Source organism: Peromyscus eremicus, chromosome 7, assembly GCF_949786415.1.
Source record: "Peromyscus eremicus chromosome 7, PerEre_H2_v1, whole genome shotgun sequence".
Lineage (NCBI taxonomy): Eukaryota > Metazoa > Chordata > Mammalia > Rodentia > Cricetidae > Peromyscus > Peromyscus eremicus.
This window is the reverse complement of record NC_081422.1, coordinates 104,648,838-104,668,514: the sequence shown is the minus strand read 5'-3', so window position 1 is coordinate 104,668,514 and position 19,677 is coordinate 104,648,838. Positions and strand designations below refer to the sequence as shown.

General features: G+C 45.4%; 1 protein-coding gene across 1 annotated transcript; it reads left to right on the top strand.

Moving 5' to 3' along the window:
- Positions 1–2,983: 2,983 nt before the first annotated feature.
- On the top strand, positions 2,984–4,500 carry Fam240a (family with sequence similarity 240 member A). Its single transcript, XM_059269094.1, is given in 2 exon segments — positions 2,984–3,132; positions 4,344–4,500. Coding segments are annotated over 2 exon segments (300 nt in total). The 5' UTR covers positions 2,984–2,989.
- Positions 4,501–19,677: the final 15,177 nt, after the last annotated feature.

Sequence of the window (19,677 nt, the reverse complement as noted above, 5' to 3'; positions counted from 1 at the left end):
TACCAGTAAGCCATGAGCCACATGGCAACTTGTAGATTAATAGAAATGGGTTAATTTAAGATATAAGAACAGATAGCAAGAAGCCTGCCACGCCATACAGTTTATAAGTAATATAAGTCTCTGTGTGTCTTATATAATAGTCTCTCAGCTATTCCTTTAGCTTTGATGATCCCACACCAGAAAACATTCTTAGAAAAATTTGAGGTCCAAGGATACAGTCCTATCCCTGGGAAAGATGAGATGCACCCAGAAGTTCAAGACTAGCCTGGGCAATATAGTGAGATGCTTCTCTTCAGAAATTCCAAATCCCAACTCGGGGATTGTACAGTACAATCCTAGTAATTCTAGTACTCAGGAGGTCAGAACAAGAGATTTAGAAGTTCAAGGTCACCCTCAGCTATGTAGGGAGTTCCAGGACAGCCCAGGCTGGAGACCCTGTTTAAAAATAAAATCCTTGGGAGGCAGAGCCAGGTGAATCTCTATGAGTTCAAGGCCAGCCTAGGCTACCAAGTGAGTTCCAGGAAAGGCGCAAAGCTACACAGAGAAACTCTGTCTCGAAAAAAACAAAAATAAATAAATAAATACATAAATAAATAAATAAAATAAAATCCAAAATTCAAAATTTTTTGAGTGCTGACACATTGCCACAAGTGGAAAATTCCACATCATGAAACTGTTTCATGCATGAAATTCTCTAAAATGGTGTCTAAAATTGCATCCACGCTATGTGCATAAGGCGTGCACCAAACATAAATGAATTTCATGTTTAGAACTGGGAAAACATCCCATTATGCATATGTAAATATTCAAAAATCTTTAACCATTTCTGGTCCCAAGCATTTTGGATAAGATATTCAGCTTGCAAGTGTATTCAAAACTTTGTCAGTTGCAATGCACTTTAAATCTATGACCAAATTTGAACTTGAGAGACATACTGAAGATAAGAAAAGTGGGACCCACAGGGTTTGTTTGTTTGTTTGTTTTTTAAGGAAAAGTCTCATTCGAGGCCAGCCTGGTCTACAGAGCGAGTTCCAGGACAGGCACCAAAACTACACAGAGAAACCCTGTCTCGAAAAAACAAAAACAAACAAACAAAGCAAAGTCTCACTATATAGCTCTGGCTAGCCTGGAACTTGCTATGTAGACCAGGTTGGCTTCAAACTCACAGAGGTCCATCTACCTCTGCCTCTTGAGTGCTGGGATTAAAGAAAGTATATTACTATGCCTGGCAAGAATTTTAAAATTTTTAAATTATATTTAATTTAATTAAATAATATTTTAACTTTTTTTTTGAAAATTTTATGCATGTAAGTTTTATTCACGCCACATACACGCCTTTGGGGACCAGAAGAGCACCCTCTGGAGCTTGAGTTACAGGAAGTTAGAGTAAACTGCCCAACATGGGTGCTGGGAACTGAGCTGGGGTCCGCTGGGAGAGCAGTAAGTGCTCCTGACAGGTGAGCGGTTTCTCCAGCCCTCAGAGAATGTCTCTAAGAAGCACTGAGGACACCAGCTGAGTGGAAACAGAGGTCTGGAGAGAATGTCTGGTTTCAAGCTCCCCTCTCCTTTTACCCCGTTCAACTGCCATGGTCACTGTCTGTGAGAGACTGATGGCCCAGATCTTCAGGCGGAGTCATGGTGGTCCTTCAAGACTCCCCACTTAGACATCAGCACCCAGGCTTTACTCATCTCTATCTGTGTTGCTGGACTCTGCTCCCCAAGGTCTCTCCTCTGGCTTTCCCAGGGTACAAGGCACAGCCAGGGGAGTCTCCATGGATACCGGCTCTTGTTCACTCTCCTGCTGGGATGGACCACCTCTGGATCCCTTGAGAATCGGTCCCCAGGGCAGCACTCTTATCACTCCCCCTCTGGCCATAGCTGAGCCCAGGCTGCCTCCAGCAGCTTATTCATCCTTCTCCCTGGACCTTCTGGTCTAATCCCCACCTTGCACACCTTGCACACTGGTGGTCTGCCCTGGTTTCCTCCTCACACACATAGGCAGACCTTCTTGCTCCTTAGAAAAAGAGTCAAATCCTCTCTGGGTGCCAGGGCATCTCCTGCAGATGGACGTCTCCCATGCCTCTCAGGGAACTCTAGCAAACAGGAGCAGCTGCTGTCTTTGCTTAGTTGAGATAGGGTCTTCCTATGCAGCCCTAACTGGAGTGGTACTCCCCGTGTAACCCAGATTGGCCTTGAACACACTTGCCATCTTAGTTGTGTCTTGTCTGCTGGACCTACTGAGCTCTGGGAAATGGGCGGTTTCTTTGTGTTAAAAATAAAATGGGGCTGGAGAGATGGCTAAGCAGTTAAGAGCACTGGCTGCTCTTCAAGAGGACCCAGGTTCAATTCCCAGCACCCACAAGGCAGCTTACATGCAGGTAAAACAATGAACAAAAAAAAAAATAATAAATATATATATTTTTAAATGTGATCCCACTGGGCAGTGGTGTGGCGCATGCCTTTAATGCCAGCACTCAGGAGGCAGAAGCAGGCAGATCTCTGTGCGTTCAAGGCCAGCCTGGTCTACAGAGTGAGTTTCAGTACAGCCAGGGCTACACAGAGAAACCCTATCTCAAAAAACCAAAATAAAAAAAAAAAAAAAAAAAAAAAAAGGAATCCCAACACTACTACAAAGGAAGAATTGAATGGTTTTTGCCACTCCTCATGTGGGTGCCCAAATCCACAGCCCAGATGCCTGTGCTTACTGCTGAGGGCTCTCCTTTCAGTAAGGAAGAAGGACAGAAAGCCCCTCCAGGCCAGTGCCCATGTCACTGCTGCCCAGGAGCACTCCACTGCCCATGCTCAGACCCTCTGGCTCCAGTCTTCCTGCACCCTGACAAGGGACGCACTCAGAAGGCTAGGTGACTCTCGTTCTGTGGCTGGGTCATAAGAAAACAGCAGAGTCTGGACAAATGGACCCTGGACCCTGCAGAATCCGAGGGATCATGCTGGGGGTTGGGGCTTCAGTGCCTCTTTTCTTTTCCAGGGGATGAACAGTCAGTACGTCCGCCGAGAGGTCTTCTGTGGGAACACTTGCCACGAGCTCAAACGCTTCTGGGAAAGGGAGATTGGCAAACAGACGTACTACCGCGAGTCTGAGGAGCATCGCCTGGGAAGGAGCGCTCTGAGAAAGTACGCAGCCGCTGTCTGTTTTCACACATTTTAAAAAGATTTATGTATTTTTGTTTTACATGTATGGATGTTTTGCCTGTATCTGGGATCTTGTGCACGCAGTGGCCCTGGAGGCCAGAAGAGGGTGTTGAATCCTCTGGAGCTGGAATTACAGGCTGTTGTTAGTTACCATGTGGGTGTTTATAGCCACCTGTAACTCCAGCTCCAGGAGATTCACCACCTCTGGCCTCCTTGAGTACATACACACTACACACACACACACACACACACACACACACACACGCACACGCACACGCACACGCGCACACGCACGCACACGCACGCACATTATTAAAAATATTAAGTCTTGGAATATAAGATGGAGATACTGGAGATGGCTGTGAGGCAAGTCTGGGCAACATGAAATTGTTAAAAACAGAAAAGAGGGAGGGAGGGGAGGAGGGAGGAAGGAAAAAACCAGTTAGAAAATGGACTGAGGAGACGGTTCAGTTGGTAAAGCATTTGCCAGGCAAGCTTAAGGACCTGAGTTCAAGGACCAGCCCAAACATAAAAATTCCAGCTACAGCAGTGCATACCAATTATCCCAGTGCTGGGAAGATGGAGATGGGAGCCTCACTAAGGTCTGCTGCCTAGCCAGTCTAGCTGAATTGGCCAGCTTCAGTTTAGTGAGAGATCCTGTATCAAAAAAATAAAGTAGGCGCTGGAGAGATGGCTGGAGAGATGGCTCAGTGGTTAAGAGCACCAGCTGCTCCTCCAGAGGGTCCCAGTTCAATTCCCAGCACCCACATGATGGCTCACAACCACCTGTAATTCTAGTTCCGGGGGATCCAATTCCTTCTTCTGGTCTCTGAGGGTACCAGGCACATGCATGATGCACAGACATGCATGTGGACAAAACATTCATAACATAAAAATTTTAAATTTAAAAATAAGGTGGAGAACAACAGATAAGACACCTGACATTGACTTCTGGTCTCCGCATGTACTCCCACACACAGGCAGACACATGTACACACAGAAAACCCCCCAAATCAGAAACTGAATCTGTTCATTTTTCACCTATGGAAATAAACATGCATATATATTTGATTTGCAAGTCCTCTGCACACCCTCCCAAAGCCTGAACACAAAGGGTTTCGGGAGGAAATGGGAAGACGCTTCCTGGAGCCACAGCTGTAGAGAAGCCCATCTGTGCATGTTTCTATTTCCAGACTCAGGGAAGAATGGAAGCAGAGACTAGAAACAAAGCTGAGGCTGCGGAACGGTCCAGATGAGGCGGAAAGGCGGACAAATGTCAGCTGAGAGCTTCCCGCTTCCCCGGCCCCTGAGGACACAAAGCACTGGGTCCCTCGGCTGGAAGTCAGTTAAACCCCAGTCCCTCTGCTGTGGCACATCCCTTCCCAACGCCCATGGCGGCTGTTTGCCAAGTCGTCCTCTCTGCATGGAGGCCAGGCTATTATTCAGAATGTCTCTGAATGTGAGCTTGTTTAATATCAAGGCCTCAGACACTGTGTTTTGTTTTCACATAATTTCCCTCCAGCTTTAAAATCCACATATTTTAAAGTATGTGCGCACCAGAAGGGATTCAGATCTTCCTGGTGCTGCTTTAATGCTGTACCGTTTCACCACGAAACATAATTGCATGCAATCTTTTCTCGTATTTTCCTTTGAAGAGAAGAGCAGCGCCCCATCTACACCACTCAAAGCAGCACCTGAAGTCATACAATAAGGTTTGTAAAGATCTGGTCTCTGTGTGAACCTACATGGCCTTTTAGAATGTTTATCAATAAAATTTGGAGGTCATTTTAATAAAATCCAGTCTTTTGCATTGCATTCTGTGAGCATGCTTTTCTTTGCACAGATTTAGTCCAATTTCCACAACTGTGCACTGGTTAGCTTCCAGTCTGTTAGCACAACAAAACTGATATCAGGCTACAGATTCTGGACTTTGAAATGACACTGCCACTCCATCTCTCACATCTAGAAGCATCAGGGGTCTCTGCTATTGAGAATGCAATGAGAGAGTCCAGGAAACTTTTTCTTTTCACAGAGGAAGAAAGTAAAGAGATTCATGACTATGGTCCATGATGCCTGTAAGGCTTTTTAGACACAAGGGTAATTCAACTGGTCAACATGAAAGTAATTCCTCTGATCACATACACATATATTATTATAATTATACTTTAAAATATTTATTTTTATTTCAAATTACGTGTGTCTGTGTATGGGGGGTGTCACGTGTATCTGTGTGTGGGTGTGTGCATGTGTATCTGTGGGGGGGTGTGTATGTGCATCTGTGAGGGGTGTGCATGTGTATCTGTGTGCGGGTGTATATGTATCTGTGTGGAGGTGTGTGTATGTATATGTGTGTATGGGTGTGTCAAGTGTATCTGTGTGTGTATCTGTGTATGGGTGTGTGCATGTGTATCTGTGGGGGGTGTATGTGTATCTGTGGGGGTGTGGGGGTGTGTACCTGTGTGGGAGTGTATGTGTATCTATGTGGAGGTGTGTGTATGTGTATGTGTGTATGGGTGTGACATGTGTATCTGTGGGCGTAGGTGTGTGAGTGAGGTGCCTCTGATGGCTGTCAAATCCTTGGGAGCTGGAGTTACAGGTGGATGTGAGTATCCCTATATGGATACTGGGAACTGAACCCGGGCCCTTGGCAAGAGCAGTACGTACTCTTAACCACTGAGCTATTTCTACAGCCCCAATTATGCCTTGTTAAGGAAACCGAGGCTCAGAAAAGTGATACAAGTATAGAACTGATTAGTGAAAGAGTCAATGTCAGTTTAACTTCAAAACAAACCCTCAAATCATAGTGCTAGTTAATTAACGCCCACACATTCTTATTTTCAGTGATTTGTGCTTGATGGGAATGTATTTTAATCAACTATTAAAATCCATGTATAAGCCAGGTGGCGGTGGCACGTGCCATTAATCCCAGCACTTGGGAGGCAGAAACAGGCAATCTCTGTGAGTTCAAGGCCAGCCTGGTCTACAGAGTGAGTTCCAGGACAGCCAGAGCTACACAGAGAAATCCTGTCTTGGAAAAAAAAAAAAAAATGCGTGTATAACATGAGTGTTTATATGCTAAAATCACATTAATTAGAAAAAATCTTCAGTGGACTTTAAATTGAAGGGTTGCACTGTGAACAGGTGATCATGGCAGGAGTCTGCACGAGGTCCCTGGAAAACACCATTTGTCCTTGTCATGAGTCCCCCATGGGCTCATGTTTGAAGCACCTGGTCCTTAGCTGTGAGCCCTCTTTTGGGAGGCTTTGGAACCTCCACAGCAATGCCACAGCTGGCCAAAGTGAGCTCCTTGGGGAAGGCATTGTTGAAGGCCATGCCTGGTTCTAGCCTGAGCTTTGAGCTCCCTCACTACCAGAATGTGAACACGCCATGCCACGGGTTCCTACCACTGTAAGCTACGCTGTTCCTGCCACCGTCCATGATGGACTCGCTCTCTACACTGTGAGCAGACATGAGCCTTCCCTCCCAGAAGCTGCTTCTGCCAGGAGTTTGTCACAGCACACATGTCACAGACAACACACATGTCACAGCACACATGCCACAGCACACATGTCACAGACAGCACACATGTCACAGACAGCACACATGCCACAACACACATGTCAGAGCACACATGCCACAGCACACATGCCATAGTGGGCAGAGCAGTGGTATCAACGGTGCTGCACACAACGGAGCAGGCTGACAAGCTTCTGAGAAGGACAGCTTTTGGAATTAGAAGAGGACTGCCAGCTTACTCCCGCACTAATGTCAATATCAAATTGTGGGCTGTGTTACTGTTTGTCCACCTGTTTCACCCAAGAGCTTTTCCAGAAGTCTTTTCCACATCCAGTCCCAACTTCTCCTGACCGCCAATTCCATTATCGCAATAAACTTTACATCTGTCCTGTCTCAGTCACTCACAGGTCCTGAGTCGGCTCCGGGCTAGCGATACGGCTCAGTGGGTGAAAGTACTAGGTGTGAAATCCTGATGACCCAAGTTCAACCCTGGAACCCACACTGGAAGAAAAGAACTGACTCCTGATGTTTGTCCTCTGACCGCCAATGTGCCGTGGCGCACACCTGTCCATACTCAAACATACATCGCACGCACACATTACAGATACACACACTTAGTGATAATAAATAATTTTTAAATGTCAGCTTCACTTTCTTAAGATTAGAAGGTTTAGAATCTAAACACTATGCCTTGATTCAAATGTGTCCAAAATTTTAGCACACTTGAAATTTACCATCTTAGGCCAAGCTTAGTGGTCCATACCTGTAATCCCAGCACACAGGAACGAGGTGGAGACAGGAGGATCAGTGGTTTAAAGCTATACTGACTACATAGAAAGCTGGAGGTCAGCCTGGGCTACATGAAATTCTGTTTTGATTTTTTACAAAATTAATAAAAATTTATCATCTTTAGTATAAATACTGCTTAACTTAGAAGAAAACTCAGTTTCCCATGCTCTTATAGCCTTACTCTTATGTACTACTCATGAGAATGCAAATTGGTCCAGTCATTATAAAAATTCCATAAGAAAGAAAGCCTGAAAAATAGAATTACCATACAATGGACTCAATTATACTACTCCTGGGTATCAGCCCAAAGGACTCTAAGTCAACACACCACAGAGATGCCTGCACGTGCATTTATTGCAGGACTTTTCGCCATACCCAAGTCATGGAGTCAGCCTCGGTGTCCATCAGCAGATAGAGGACACACATTATAAACACACAATGGAATTAGCAAAAAAAAGAGCAATTAGCCACAAAAAGCAAAATTATGTTGTGTGTAACAAAAGGGTTGGGAGGCTGGAAAGATGTCTCAGCAGTTAAGAGCACTCACTGCTCTTGCAGAGGACCCTGGTTCAGTTCCCAGCACTCACATGGCAGCTTATAACTGTCTGTAACTCCAGTTCCAGGGGACCCAAGACCCTCTTCTGACATCTGTGGGCATCAGGCATGCATATGATACATACACATACGTGCAAAACACTCATACTCATGAAATAAGATAATAAATCTTTAAAAAGTTACATTGTTTGCTAGAAAATTTAATGAAACTGGAAACCATTATATTAGTGAAAAAGCCAGACTCAAAAAGAGATATATCATGTTTTCTCTCACTTGTAGAGTTTAGATTGTATATAGGTACATAAACTCTCCTCTCCCCCCCCCCCCCGTGTGTGTGTGTACGTGTGTGTGTGTGTGTGTGTGTGTGTGTGTGTGTGTGTGTGTGTGTATACTAACACATAAATGGTTAATTCAATAAATAGAGCCCTGGTGGATGAATTAGTCTCTGTGTTCAGCTTAGTGCATCCTGCCCCATCGACGTGGTGTCCTTACAGAGATCTGAACTGTCTTAGCTGGTGCTACCTGAAACTGTGATACCCTGGAGACAAGCTGTAAGTACTTCCTTTTGCTTTCTGGGTGCAAAAGCAACTGGGTTAACATGCCTAGTGGACACGGTGGCCAGCTTTGGGAGACCTTGAGCAATACAATGTGGAAGGGCCATGAAGGGAAGGTCACAGCTACCTAGTTACCTTGTGGAAAGAAAAGACAAGTTGAGAAGACTCAGGACCCACCACATGGGGCTTTGAGGCTGAATATGAGCCTCCATGGCATCCAGAACAGCCCCTAGGGATGGGAACAACAGTCATGTGACGAGACACAAGACGAATCTGTTGGGCAAATGAATGGAAGGTTTGCATACAGGCGGTACTGTGTTTTACAAGAGCCTCCTCCATAATACCCCCATTCAGATCAGGCTGAGGGGGTATTATGACACCACTGAGGGCCTCTTTCCTCTCTCAGCAGAGAGCCAGCATAACACTCTGAGTTAGTCAACGTGAAGCAAGCAGCAGTCCATGGCTAAGCTTTAGAAGGTCCTTTTATAAGGCCACTTCCTGATCAGGAAGCTTTCATAATTGTCCAAACATTTCCTTTTGGCCTATGGAATGGAGAAGGTCATAGTGTGGGGCCTTCTAGAAGCTTCCTACAGTGTGTCCACTACGGCAGTGCCCACTGTGGTCTAGTGCCACATGCGCCCGGCCACTTTGCTGCTTGTAGTTTTCCCTAATAAATGTGATTCCTACTCTATGGTGGGTGGCTGTAGAGACATGTGCCCTGTGCCCTGTGCCCTTGACAACTGGCTCCATTCAGACTCTCCTTGAACCCAGAGGCTATCTTCATGACAACTCCCTAGGCCACAAGGGAGTTGAGGCAAGAAGAGAGAAAAACATAAAGAAACCAAGAACAAATGAGGAAAGGTAAGGAGCAGAGGAGACAGTGTAGTGTTCTGGAGAGCTTGCAATTTAGAAAAATTCATTTTTGATCATCGCTGGTTCTCTCACGGGTTGGTCTGATCCAAAAATAGGAAAAAGGAAAAAGAGGAGAAGGGGTAAGAGAAGACCCCTCCCCATTGCTCACAGCAGGGGTTGAGCACAGTGCATGGAAAAAAGAAGTTTATGCTGGGCAGTAGTAGTGCATGCCTTTAATCTCAGCACTCAGGAGGCAGAGGCAGGAGGATCTCTGTGAGTTCAAGGCCAGCCTGGCCGGGCGGTGGTGGCGCACGCCTTTAATCCCAGCACTCGGGAGGCAGAGCCAGGTGGATCTCTGTGAGTTCGAGGCCAGCCTGGGCTACCAAGTGAGTTCCAGGAAAGGCGCAAAGCTACACGGAGAAACCCTGTCTCAAAAAAACAAAAACAAAAACAAAAAAACAAATCAAGGCCAGCCTGGTTTACAGAGCAAGTTCCAGGACAGCTAAGGCTGTAAAACGGAGATACCCTGTCTTGAAAAATCAAAAAAAAAAAAAAAAAAAAAAAAAAAGAAAGAAAGAAAAAAGAAAAGAGAGAAGTTTATTTACCAAGAGGTTGGATTGGAGTAGCTGAGATGCTAAATGGGAGGTGTATCATGGGGTAACCCAGAGTCTCAGCAATAATTCCCAGCAGGAAGGATAAGGTGGGTTGCTGGGTAAGAACCGGAAGCATTCTAATGAGATGGGCTGGGGTGGGGAAGCAGTGTCCAGTGGGAGTTGAGATGGAGGAGACGTGCTTCCTGAGACAGTCTACATCTTTTGAGGTTACCTGTCACACAAAGACCCTCGAAACAATTACAAAACAAAGGCAGGCAGAGCCTCTTCTCATGAGAGACACAGAACTGGAGACCAACAGGAAACTGTCTCCCAGCGGTTTCCACCCTTGTTTCTATACTGTCTTGGCCGCTGGTGAATTTCCACTGAGGTCACTCTGATATAAGTGACTGACAGATGTTCTAGAGATGAAGTAAATGCCTCTTGCTCCTTGGTAGATGGACCATGAGCTCCTTTTGTGACAGCAGAGCAAGGGAAGATGTCATCCATTCCAGCCCCCATCAATCTCTTCCAGGGGCACCATATCCTCGACTCGCTCTGTCTACACACCACTAGTAGTAGTATGTTTCTGTCAGGACCACCAGCCTGAAAATAATGATAAGGAGACTTATTATTAACTATGAAAGTTTGGGCTTTAACTTAGGCTTGTCTTAACTAGCTCTTAAAATTTAAATTAACTCAGGGGCTGGAGAGATGGCTCAGCGGTTAAGAGCACTGCCTGTTCTTCCAGAGGTCCTGAGTTCAATTCCCAGCAACCACATGGTGGCTCACTACCATCCGTAATGAAATCTGGCGCCCTCTTCTGATCTGCAGGTGTATATGCAGACAGAACACTGTATACATAATAAATAAAAATAAATCAAAAAAATTTAAATTAACTCATTTATATTAATCTACATTCTGCCACATGGCATCACCTCATCATCGTACTTCCTCTGAGTCTGGCTGGTGCCTCTGCCTTTCTTCTTCCCAGTGTTCTCTCTGCCCAAAAGTTGCACCTATACCTCCTGCTTAGCTATTGGCCACTCCGCTTTTTATTACACCCAATCACAGCAAGACATCTTCACACAGAATATAAATATCCTGTAACATTTCCCCCTTTTTGTCTAAATAAAAAGGAAAGGTTTTAACTCTAATACAGTACAATTGTATACAATAAGAACAATTATCAAGTAAGAATTATATTCACAATGTTCAGTCCATTTGTATTTAGCAAATTTGGAGAAATTATTATCTTGAGGAGTCCAAAGTTTTATACCTAAATCATTTTTTAATCCTAACTTGTATTATCATGCTAAAAATATCTTTTTAGATCATACAACATCTTCCTAGATAAACAACTTAAACTTTTATTTTTCTCAACCTTAGAAATTTTACATCTTTTATGTAAGGTTTTTTTTTCTTCTGAATTTGGTAACAAGGAAAACCGTAACTATAACTATCTCATCTTCAACTCCATCAGAGACCCAAGAAGGAGATAATATTACCTGAGTAAACAGGAAGTACAGAGCAAACAACTTCCCAAACTGCAGAAATGACAAAAATAGCTGGCTTCCTGGACAGTCACTCAAGGTTCTCTGCAACATTGGTGTATCCATATTCAGCCTACAGGCCTAGAATATCTGACAGACTTTTCTATGAAGCTGGAATTCTGAAGGACTGTCCTACCTTGTCTTAGCAAAGTTCTGCAGTCGACCTCTTTTGTGTCCTGCTTGTCCGATTTAGACAGCATATTGTCAGCAGTTGAGGCAAGGGAAGTGTCTTGCCCACTGGCTAACTTTGCCACAAATAAAAGCAAACTCCATATGGAGTTTCTTCAATGACCATCATTCTTTTTAAAGTAGATTGGCACTGCCAGGAGCAGATGTATCTCACTGTCATGAAAAGCCTTATGTTATTAAAATATCTTAAATGCCATATTCTGTAGGTCTCTGAAATGTTTGAAGACTACCAAACTATCTAAAAAAAATCTGTTTGATCTTGAAAACATATCTAACACAGTCACAAATTTGATTGTTATAGATGGCTAACTACTAACCTGTATTTCTTATTATTCTAAATAACTTTCAAGGTCTAGAACTTTATATTACATTTTTTAAATGAGCTGCATGACTACAATACCTTAAATAAGAGTAGAAACATATATACAGTGTGTTATAAGAAAAATAACCTTAAATTTGTATCAAACTACAAAAATCCATACCAATGTAAAATATTTGAAACTAGTTGCCTTTTAGTCTAAAAGTAGATTCAATAATCTACCCTTTTATTCTATCATTCCCACATCTCCCCTTTTTCTTTTCAGAACAAGATCCCTGAATCTAATTTCCTTTGCTTAGTTTTCTCCCTGACTATGACCAATAACAACTTGCAACCAACCCCCCCCCCAACAATGACAAACATTCACCAAACAACCAAAAAAAAACCCACCCCACCTCTTGTGAATGTGGGCATCATGTTCTCTAGACTGCTTCCTATTGTCTGGGGGTGACAGCATCTTTAGGGGACTGTGTGAAAATTGGAATCATGGTCAAATCCTAGGAGAGCTAGCTGTATTGTTGTCCAGTCTCTGTGTAATGGAGAAGTGCAGGGCTTGTCTGAAGTAGTTGAAACTAGGCTGGAGTAGTCTGTGAGACTGGACCATCTCAGCTAGCAGCTTTGAAGTTGTTATAAATGCAGAATTTTGAGAAAACTGTAACAGAGGGATTCTGAGAGGATTGATCACCCGGGCTACTTGTTTTTATTGGTGTTTGGTCCTTTTTTCCTGAAAACACACAAACTTTTAAAGGTAACATACATATCAGTGTTAATACAAGTATGGAATGTGCGTTGTCCACAAGTCAGCTAAAGATTTTTTTATTCTATGTTTGAGCAGGTAAAAGGCATCTGTCAACTTTGTAAGTCCATTTGGACTGTATATCAAATTGTAATATAAATCTCTAATAATAAGTCATGAGGACTCTGTAGCCAACAAGATTTATCATGTCTCTTTCAGTCTCAAAGCTGCTCCCATACATCAGCATACATGTCACCTGTCCTGTAGTCTTTTCTGGTTTCTTTCTCATGTCTGTAACCAAGATGCTTGGGAGATCTTTCCTGATCAAATCTGATATTTATTAATTTTGAAGAAATCCATAGCTATGGAAATAAAAGCATAATCTCCCTTCCAACTCAACATATTTCCTGACTTCCATTCTGAAGTTAAGACATTTTAAAAATATATAGGTTGGCTTAATTTAGCAATTTCCATAATCCAATGTCTCTCAGTGGCTATTTTTTTTGTTCATTAGCATTTAAAAAATTCAAAGTTAACAAAGCAACATATAGGATCCAGGCACCCTGTATATTTTCTATCTTTTCATAGCTTATTCTTTTTACATTACTTTACTCTCTCTTTAAAGACTTAATTATTTTTAAACTATTATTTATTTTTCTATACCCATTTTTTTTCTTTCTTTAGGATCTACATATTTTTTAAATACACTGTAACCTGTTCAGTGGTTTTCTTGGCTTGGACCTGGCTCTCTGTGTGTGTGTGTGTGTGTGTGTGTGTGTGTGTGTGTGTGTGTGCGTGCGCGTGCATTTGCAACCTCCTCTGACTCTGTGAGTCAAATCTTAAACTGCTAGGTTGCCTCTGCACAGCTCCATTTAGCATATGGCACACTGGTAGCTGGTTCTACCCCTCTTGGTTCCATGAGAGCCTAACCTCATGTGGGTGGATACCAGCCCTGGAGCCATATTTACCCAAATTCCCACCCCAGCTCTGGGAATTTGTTGTGTCCACCTGAGGCATTTGTACCCAATATGGGATGCTTAAATGCTTGGCTGTACAGCAGGGCCTTTTAAAAGAGTCATGCCTCTGTATGCCAAGCCTACCTGAGAGACCACTTTCTCAGGCCCTATGTGGATATTTGAGTCTCCATGTTGGACACCATAGGTAGTTGGACTTTTCTTTGGGCTGCCAGCTCATAAATAACAACACAGAGACTTATTATTAATTATAAAAGCTTATCCTTAGCTGCAGGGGCCCACAGAGGCTCCCTAGTAAGGCCTTACTCAAGGTCAGAAAGTCTGAGCTTGCTTTGCCCAGCAGGGCTGCATAATGGGATGATTTGGCCAAGGGCATGGTTACCAGGTGTTTTGAAGGGTCTACACTTGGTTGTACATTGTGCTTTGATCTTGAAAGGGGGAGGTCTTTTGCCTCTCCCCTTGGTAGTGTATAAAAAGCCCATTAGGATAAAAGTCAAGGTGGCTGGGTATTGACCCTGGGCCCTCCCAAAGCTATCCTGTGTCTCTGTCTTTCTTTCCATCTTCTTTTATATTTCTATCTAATACTTCCTCATTCCTCTCTCCTCTCCCTAAGAACCCTTCGATAGGTTGGAACTGGACTCCTACACTTAGCTTAGGCTTTTTAAAACTAGTTCTTATAACTTAATTAACCTGTTTCTATTAATCTATGTTCTATCATGTGGTTTGTTTACCTTTCCTCTGTCCCGTATGTCCGACTTGTTCTGTGTCCCCTGGCATCTCACATGTGCCTAGACTCATCCCTCTGATTTCATCTCTCTGCCCAGAAGTCCCGACTATTCTCTCCTGCCTAGCTATTGGCCGTCCAGCTCTTTATTACACCAATCACAGCGATACATCTTCACACAGTGAACAAATATCCCACACCACCACCCAGCCAAACCACGTGGTTGTTCTGAACCTGGGGACTGAGGGAGGCAGCCAGCCTCACACGACCTTGTTGCGGGGTTCCCATTTGCCCAGACTGTGACTTCCCTCTAGAGAAAGATACACATTTTATCTACCCCTGGCCCACTTCTGCCCTGCTTCCCTGCAGCCAGCCCTGGGTTGAGGGACCTTCCTCTCAGCAAACTTGGACATGGATGTGAGGAAAGAAATGCCATTCCAGACTTCTCTTTTCTTGCTCTGGGCACCAGGGCAAAGAATCTGAAAATCATTTCCAGTCTCCACTGCCCTCCCCCACCCCTCACCTCACCTATCCTCAGTTCCACAGAAACCAGACCCGATTTCCAACAAAATTCTACTGGGAGATGGTTGGAACCCTTGTCACTCTCTTTTCCTGCTTCCCTCATTGACTTTAAACCCCTCTAAGCTAGGAAGAAGGTTCTTGAAGAATTAGAACCTCAGGTCCCCAGCAGTCCTCTTGACTGTTTGAGCCTCCTCTTGGAGTCACACAGAACCCCGCCCTCCTCCCAGACAAGCACCACATAGTGCAGTTCTGGCTGCTTTGAACACTTTTGTTGTTACTGATCTTCACGAATGAAGAAGGAGGCAGACGGAGGAACACAGACCAATCTGGGAGCTGCAGTTAGTTTCACTGTTATCAGGTTGTCATGGGATGGATTTGAAAAGTGTGGATCAAATCCCTGGGGATGAGATACTGACTAAGACAGCCAAGATCCTCCCCGGACATCCCCAGCAAGGGGCAGGAAATTAAGATGCAGCAGCAGAGACAGAACACACATGGCAGGGTGCAGACAGGGGCAGAGGCCGCAGACCCTGGGGGAGCTGGCTTCTGCAGGAAGTGCTATGGAATCAGGAAACCTGCAGGACATGAAGGACACTGTTCTGGGAAGAGCAGGGGTCAGGGGGTGGAGGAATCATACCAGGGACTATAGATCTACTAAAACAGGTAGCAAGTGTAGCCAGAAGACAGGCAGAAAGCATGAAGAGTAGACAGAGACTCAGGGCAACCATGTGGGCCAAGGTAAAGGGGCTGGATTGGACTCCAGGTGCTCTGTAAGGCCATTGGAGGGCTTCCCAAAGGTCCCTCCTGCTCTGTGTGGACAGCTGACTGACTGTACTGGGCAGGAGAGGTCACGGGAGGACCAGGAGGCTAAGACTAGGGTCCATTGGAGAGTGACCATAACCTGGATAAGGACGCCCTTAGACATGGAGAGAAGCAGATGTACACATGACTAGGTGGATGAGATCAGAACAGAGTTGGGGAGGGCAGAAGGAAGCACAGAGCACTCAGGACTTCTGGGAGCACTTTCAAGGCCTGTCAGGGATGAAGGGATGCTCAGTTCTCAAGTAGAATGGAGAGTGATAGCCAATCTCTCTTTGCAAACTAGGAGCGGAAAATGGGCTATGACTCTTTGTGACACTCTGGGAACCTTGCTTATCTCCACATAGACCACTTAGGCAAGGTCTATGTATTGGTGATATGTATTGGTGCAGTGCTCTACAACGGTCCCTGGAATGAGGAGATGCTGGTAAGGAGCCACTATGAGGCCTTGATATCCACCTTCATAGTTTCAGTTGATGGCAGACCTTTCTAATATACACATCATCACCACCACCACCATCCTCACAACCACAACCATGGCCACTGTTACTAACACCATCCCATAATCTAAAACCACCATAGTCATCATGGTCGTTATCACCATTACCACCACAATCACCACCATCATTGCTTAAGGTTTTGCTGCAGGCTACAAACTTGCCTGGCTATAATTTGAAAGCAGCCCTGCAGTGGTTAGACAACCCACTGCCCGTTAGGTAGTGCTATGGCCCTGGTCATTCAGTCTGTGTCATATAGTGGGACTGGGGCCTTTGAGCTGACATTATGCTTGTATCACTTCTGCTATCCTTGTGAAAGACAAACTGAATCCATGTGGGGCCCATGTTTCTTTGCTGGCTGGGTTCATGGAGATGTGCCAAGTCTACCGGAAGCTATAGTAGTGTTAGCCATCATCGGGCCACTCAGGCACTGTCTCAGTCAACGTTGTATTGTTTCGAAGAAACACCATGACCACGACAACTCTTATATAGAAAAGCATTTAACTGGGGCTTGTTTACAGTTTCAGAGGTTTAGTCCATTATCAGCATGGTAGCAAGCAGACATAGTGCTGAAGAAGGGGCTGTGAGTTCTGCATCTGGCTCCTCAGGTGGCAGGAAAAGAGAGAGCCACTGGGCCTGGCTTGGGCTTTTGAAAAACTCAAAGCCCACCTGCAGTGACACACTTCCTCCAACAAGGTCATACCTACTAATCCTTTCAAATAATGCCACTCCCTAGTGACCAAGCATTCAAATCTGTGAGCCTATGGGGGCCGTCCTTGTTCAAACCACCTCATGTACTGTACTTGACACACTGACACCAGTGAAATTCTGCCTTTTTGGAGAAAAGAGACAGGAGGCCACACAGCCAGCGGAGTTGAAGGCTATGAGAGGAGGGGAGCAGGGTACTCCCCAATTCCACCTATGGAGGAGTGTTTGCAGGCGGCATCGCAAAGCAGAACTGGAGCTGGCCATCCGAGTGCTGGCCCCTCTGAGAGTCAGAGCATCCCTGGGATCTTCCCTAAAAGCTGCCTAGGCTCAGCAGACAGAGGCAGCACCCAGGGCTGGAGGAGATGTGGTACTCTGATTGATGTGGTTCCAAGGATCGACCAGCTCTTCACTATATGGAGTGCTCCCAGTGGGGAGCACAGTAACATGGTGAGGATGATGACTGTGGGACAGGCTGGTGACTGGGAGGGCACTATGCTCCCCTGGCCCAGCCACGTGGTAGCGGGGGATCACCTGCTGGTCTTTATAGGATATCTCTGTCCTCACTCAAGGGGAATGGAATACAATACAAGGTGGGATTAGGAGTCACTATAGCTAAAGGGCAGGTAGGGACAGATCTGCAGAAGGAAACTGGTCAAGAAGCTACAGACAACATTCCCTGTCCGGCCTCAATGTCTTCTGGAGCCTTCAAAACCACGAGGCTCAGGGGTGATTCTGCAAATTGCAGTCCCCTGCAGGCAGCTGGCGGCACTCAGGGAAAATGCTGGCCTGTGTTTGGAGTGCAGCAACTAACTGACCCATATTGTTTAGTAGGTCCTAACTTGGGTACCTGACACAGGAGGACACTGAGAGATCGGTTTTATTGTTACTCTCAGCATCCTCGTTCAGAGGTGAGTCTGCAGGGGAAACCCCAATTAGGTGAGCTATACCACAAAAATCTGTCTTCAAATGAAAATGGAGCCAATTAGGTATCAGTGGGACATCCCACTTGTAAGAAAAAGTCACACACACACACACACACTTCCACCTTACGTGTATAGCCATTCCATGGTGAGGTCTGTATAGCACCTTAGGCTCTCTGCAAACCCCTAAGGTCTCTGAGGAAACTTGGGCCTGACTCGCAGATGAGCTTAATTAAAAGCCCTACCAGGACTGTAGTCACAAGCCAAGACTATACCAAGAAAAAGCTGCCTTATGCGCAGAGGTCCAGTCGGCAATGCTTGCCCTGGAAAGGATCCTTCCAGACACAACACACCATGTTCATGAGGGACAATCAGTACAATGGGATGCCAGTGTCGGCTGGTGCTTGTCAATGGAAGCCAGATGATCCAGGCCCAAACCAGGTAAAGATAGACATTAAGGTGCTGGATGGCACAGGCCCGTTCTCTGTTCCTACCTACCACACAGGGAGCCTACAGGAAAGGAGCCTTTGGCAATGAGTATCAGTAGAAGCATCAAGATGCCTGATTATGCATGCCCAGGCTAGGACCACAGCCACCCAAACACAATGTCACACAGGCATGGCAATATTGTGGTGTTCAAGACTGGGCCAAAACCCAGCACATGAAGTTCAGGGACCCTAGCAAATGTGCCCAAACACCAGATTCACAGCTGAGTGCTGTGGGATGTCTTTCTGTATGCTATGTATATGTGTTGCTCTAATTGGTTGATAAATAAGGCTGCGTTGGCCTATGGCAAGGCAGCTTAGAGGCAGGCAGGAAATCCAAGAGGAGAGACAGGAAAGAAGAAAGCAGAAACAGAAGAGGCGCCAGCTGCCGCCAAAGGAGCAGCAAGACGCCAGCAGACCAGTAACGCCATGGCCACGTAGCAACATATAGATTAATAGAAATGGGTTAAGTTATAAGAGCTAGCTAGCAAGAAGCCTGCCATAGGCCAAACAATTGGTAATTAATATTGAGCTTCTGAATGATTATTTTATAAGCAGCTGCGGGACTGCGGGGCTGGGTGGGACCGGAGAAAACTTACGGCCACAGCTGAGTAAACACTAGATGCACAGTCCGACTCCACCCGGCTCTGGCAAACAGACTTTGTAGACCCTGTGACCTCCCGGGAGTGCCCCCGGACAAAGCACATAATACGTACATATCCTTTGTAGGGACGACACAATCCCCACTTTCAGGGTGAAAGGAAGCTCTGTATTCCCAGTGTTACTCCGTCTGAACATGACCCTTGCCCTCTTGTAGCTAAACGTTCCATCAGTGGGCAGCTGTCTGGGGCATTTGTGAGCATTACACGCTCCCTGTCCCTCACAGGCGGGAGGTGCCGTGAAAAGATGAAATGGGGTGCGGGGGACTCGAGGTGACAGTCAGTAAAGTGCTTGTTGTGCAAGCATGGGGACCTGAGTTCTAGTCCCGGCACCCAGTGGGCACAGGGGTGCAAGCCTGCAGCCACAGACCTGGGGAAGCAGAGAAAGGAGCCCCAGGTTCAAGGAGAGACTCTATCTCAAAAAATAAGGTAGAGAGGCCAGGTGGTGGTGGCACAGGCCTTTAATCAGAGCCAGGCAGATCTCTGAGTTCGAGGCCAGCCTGGTCTACAGAGCGAGATCCAGGACAGGCACCAAAACTACACAGAGAAACCCTGTCTCGAAAAAC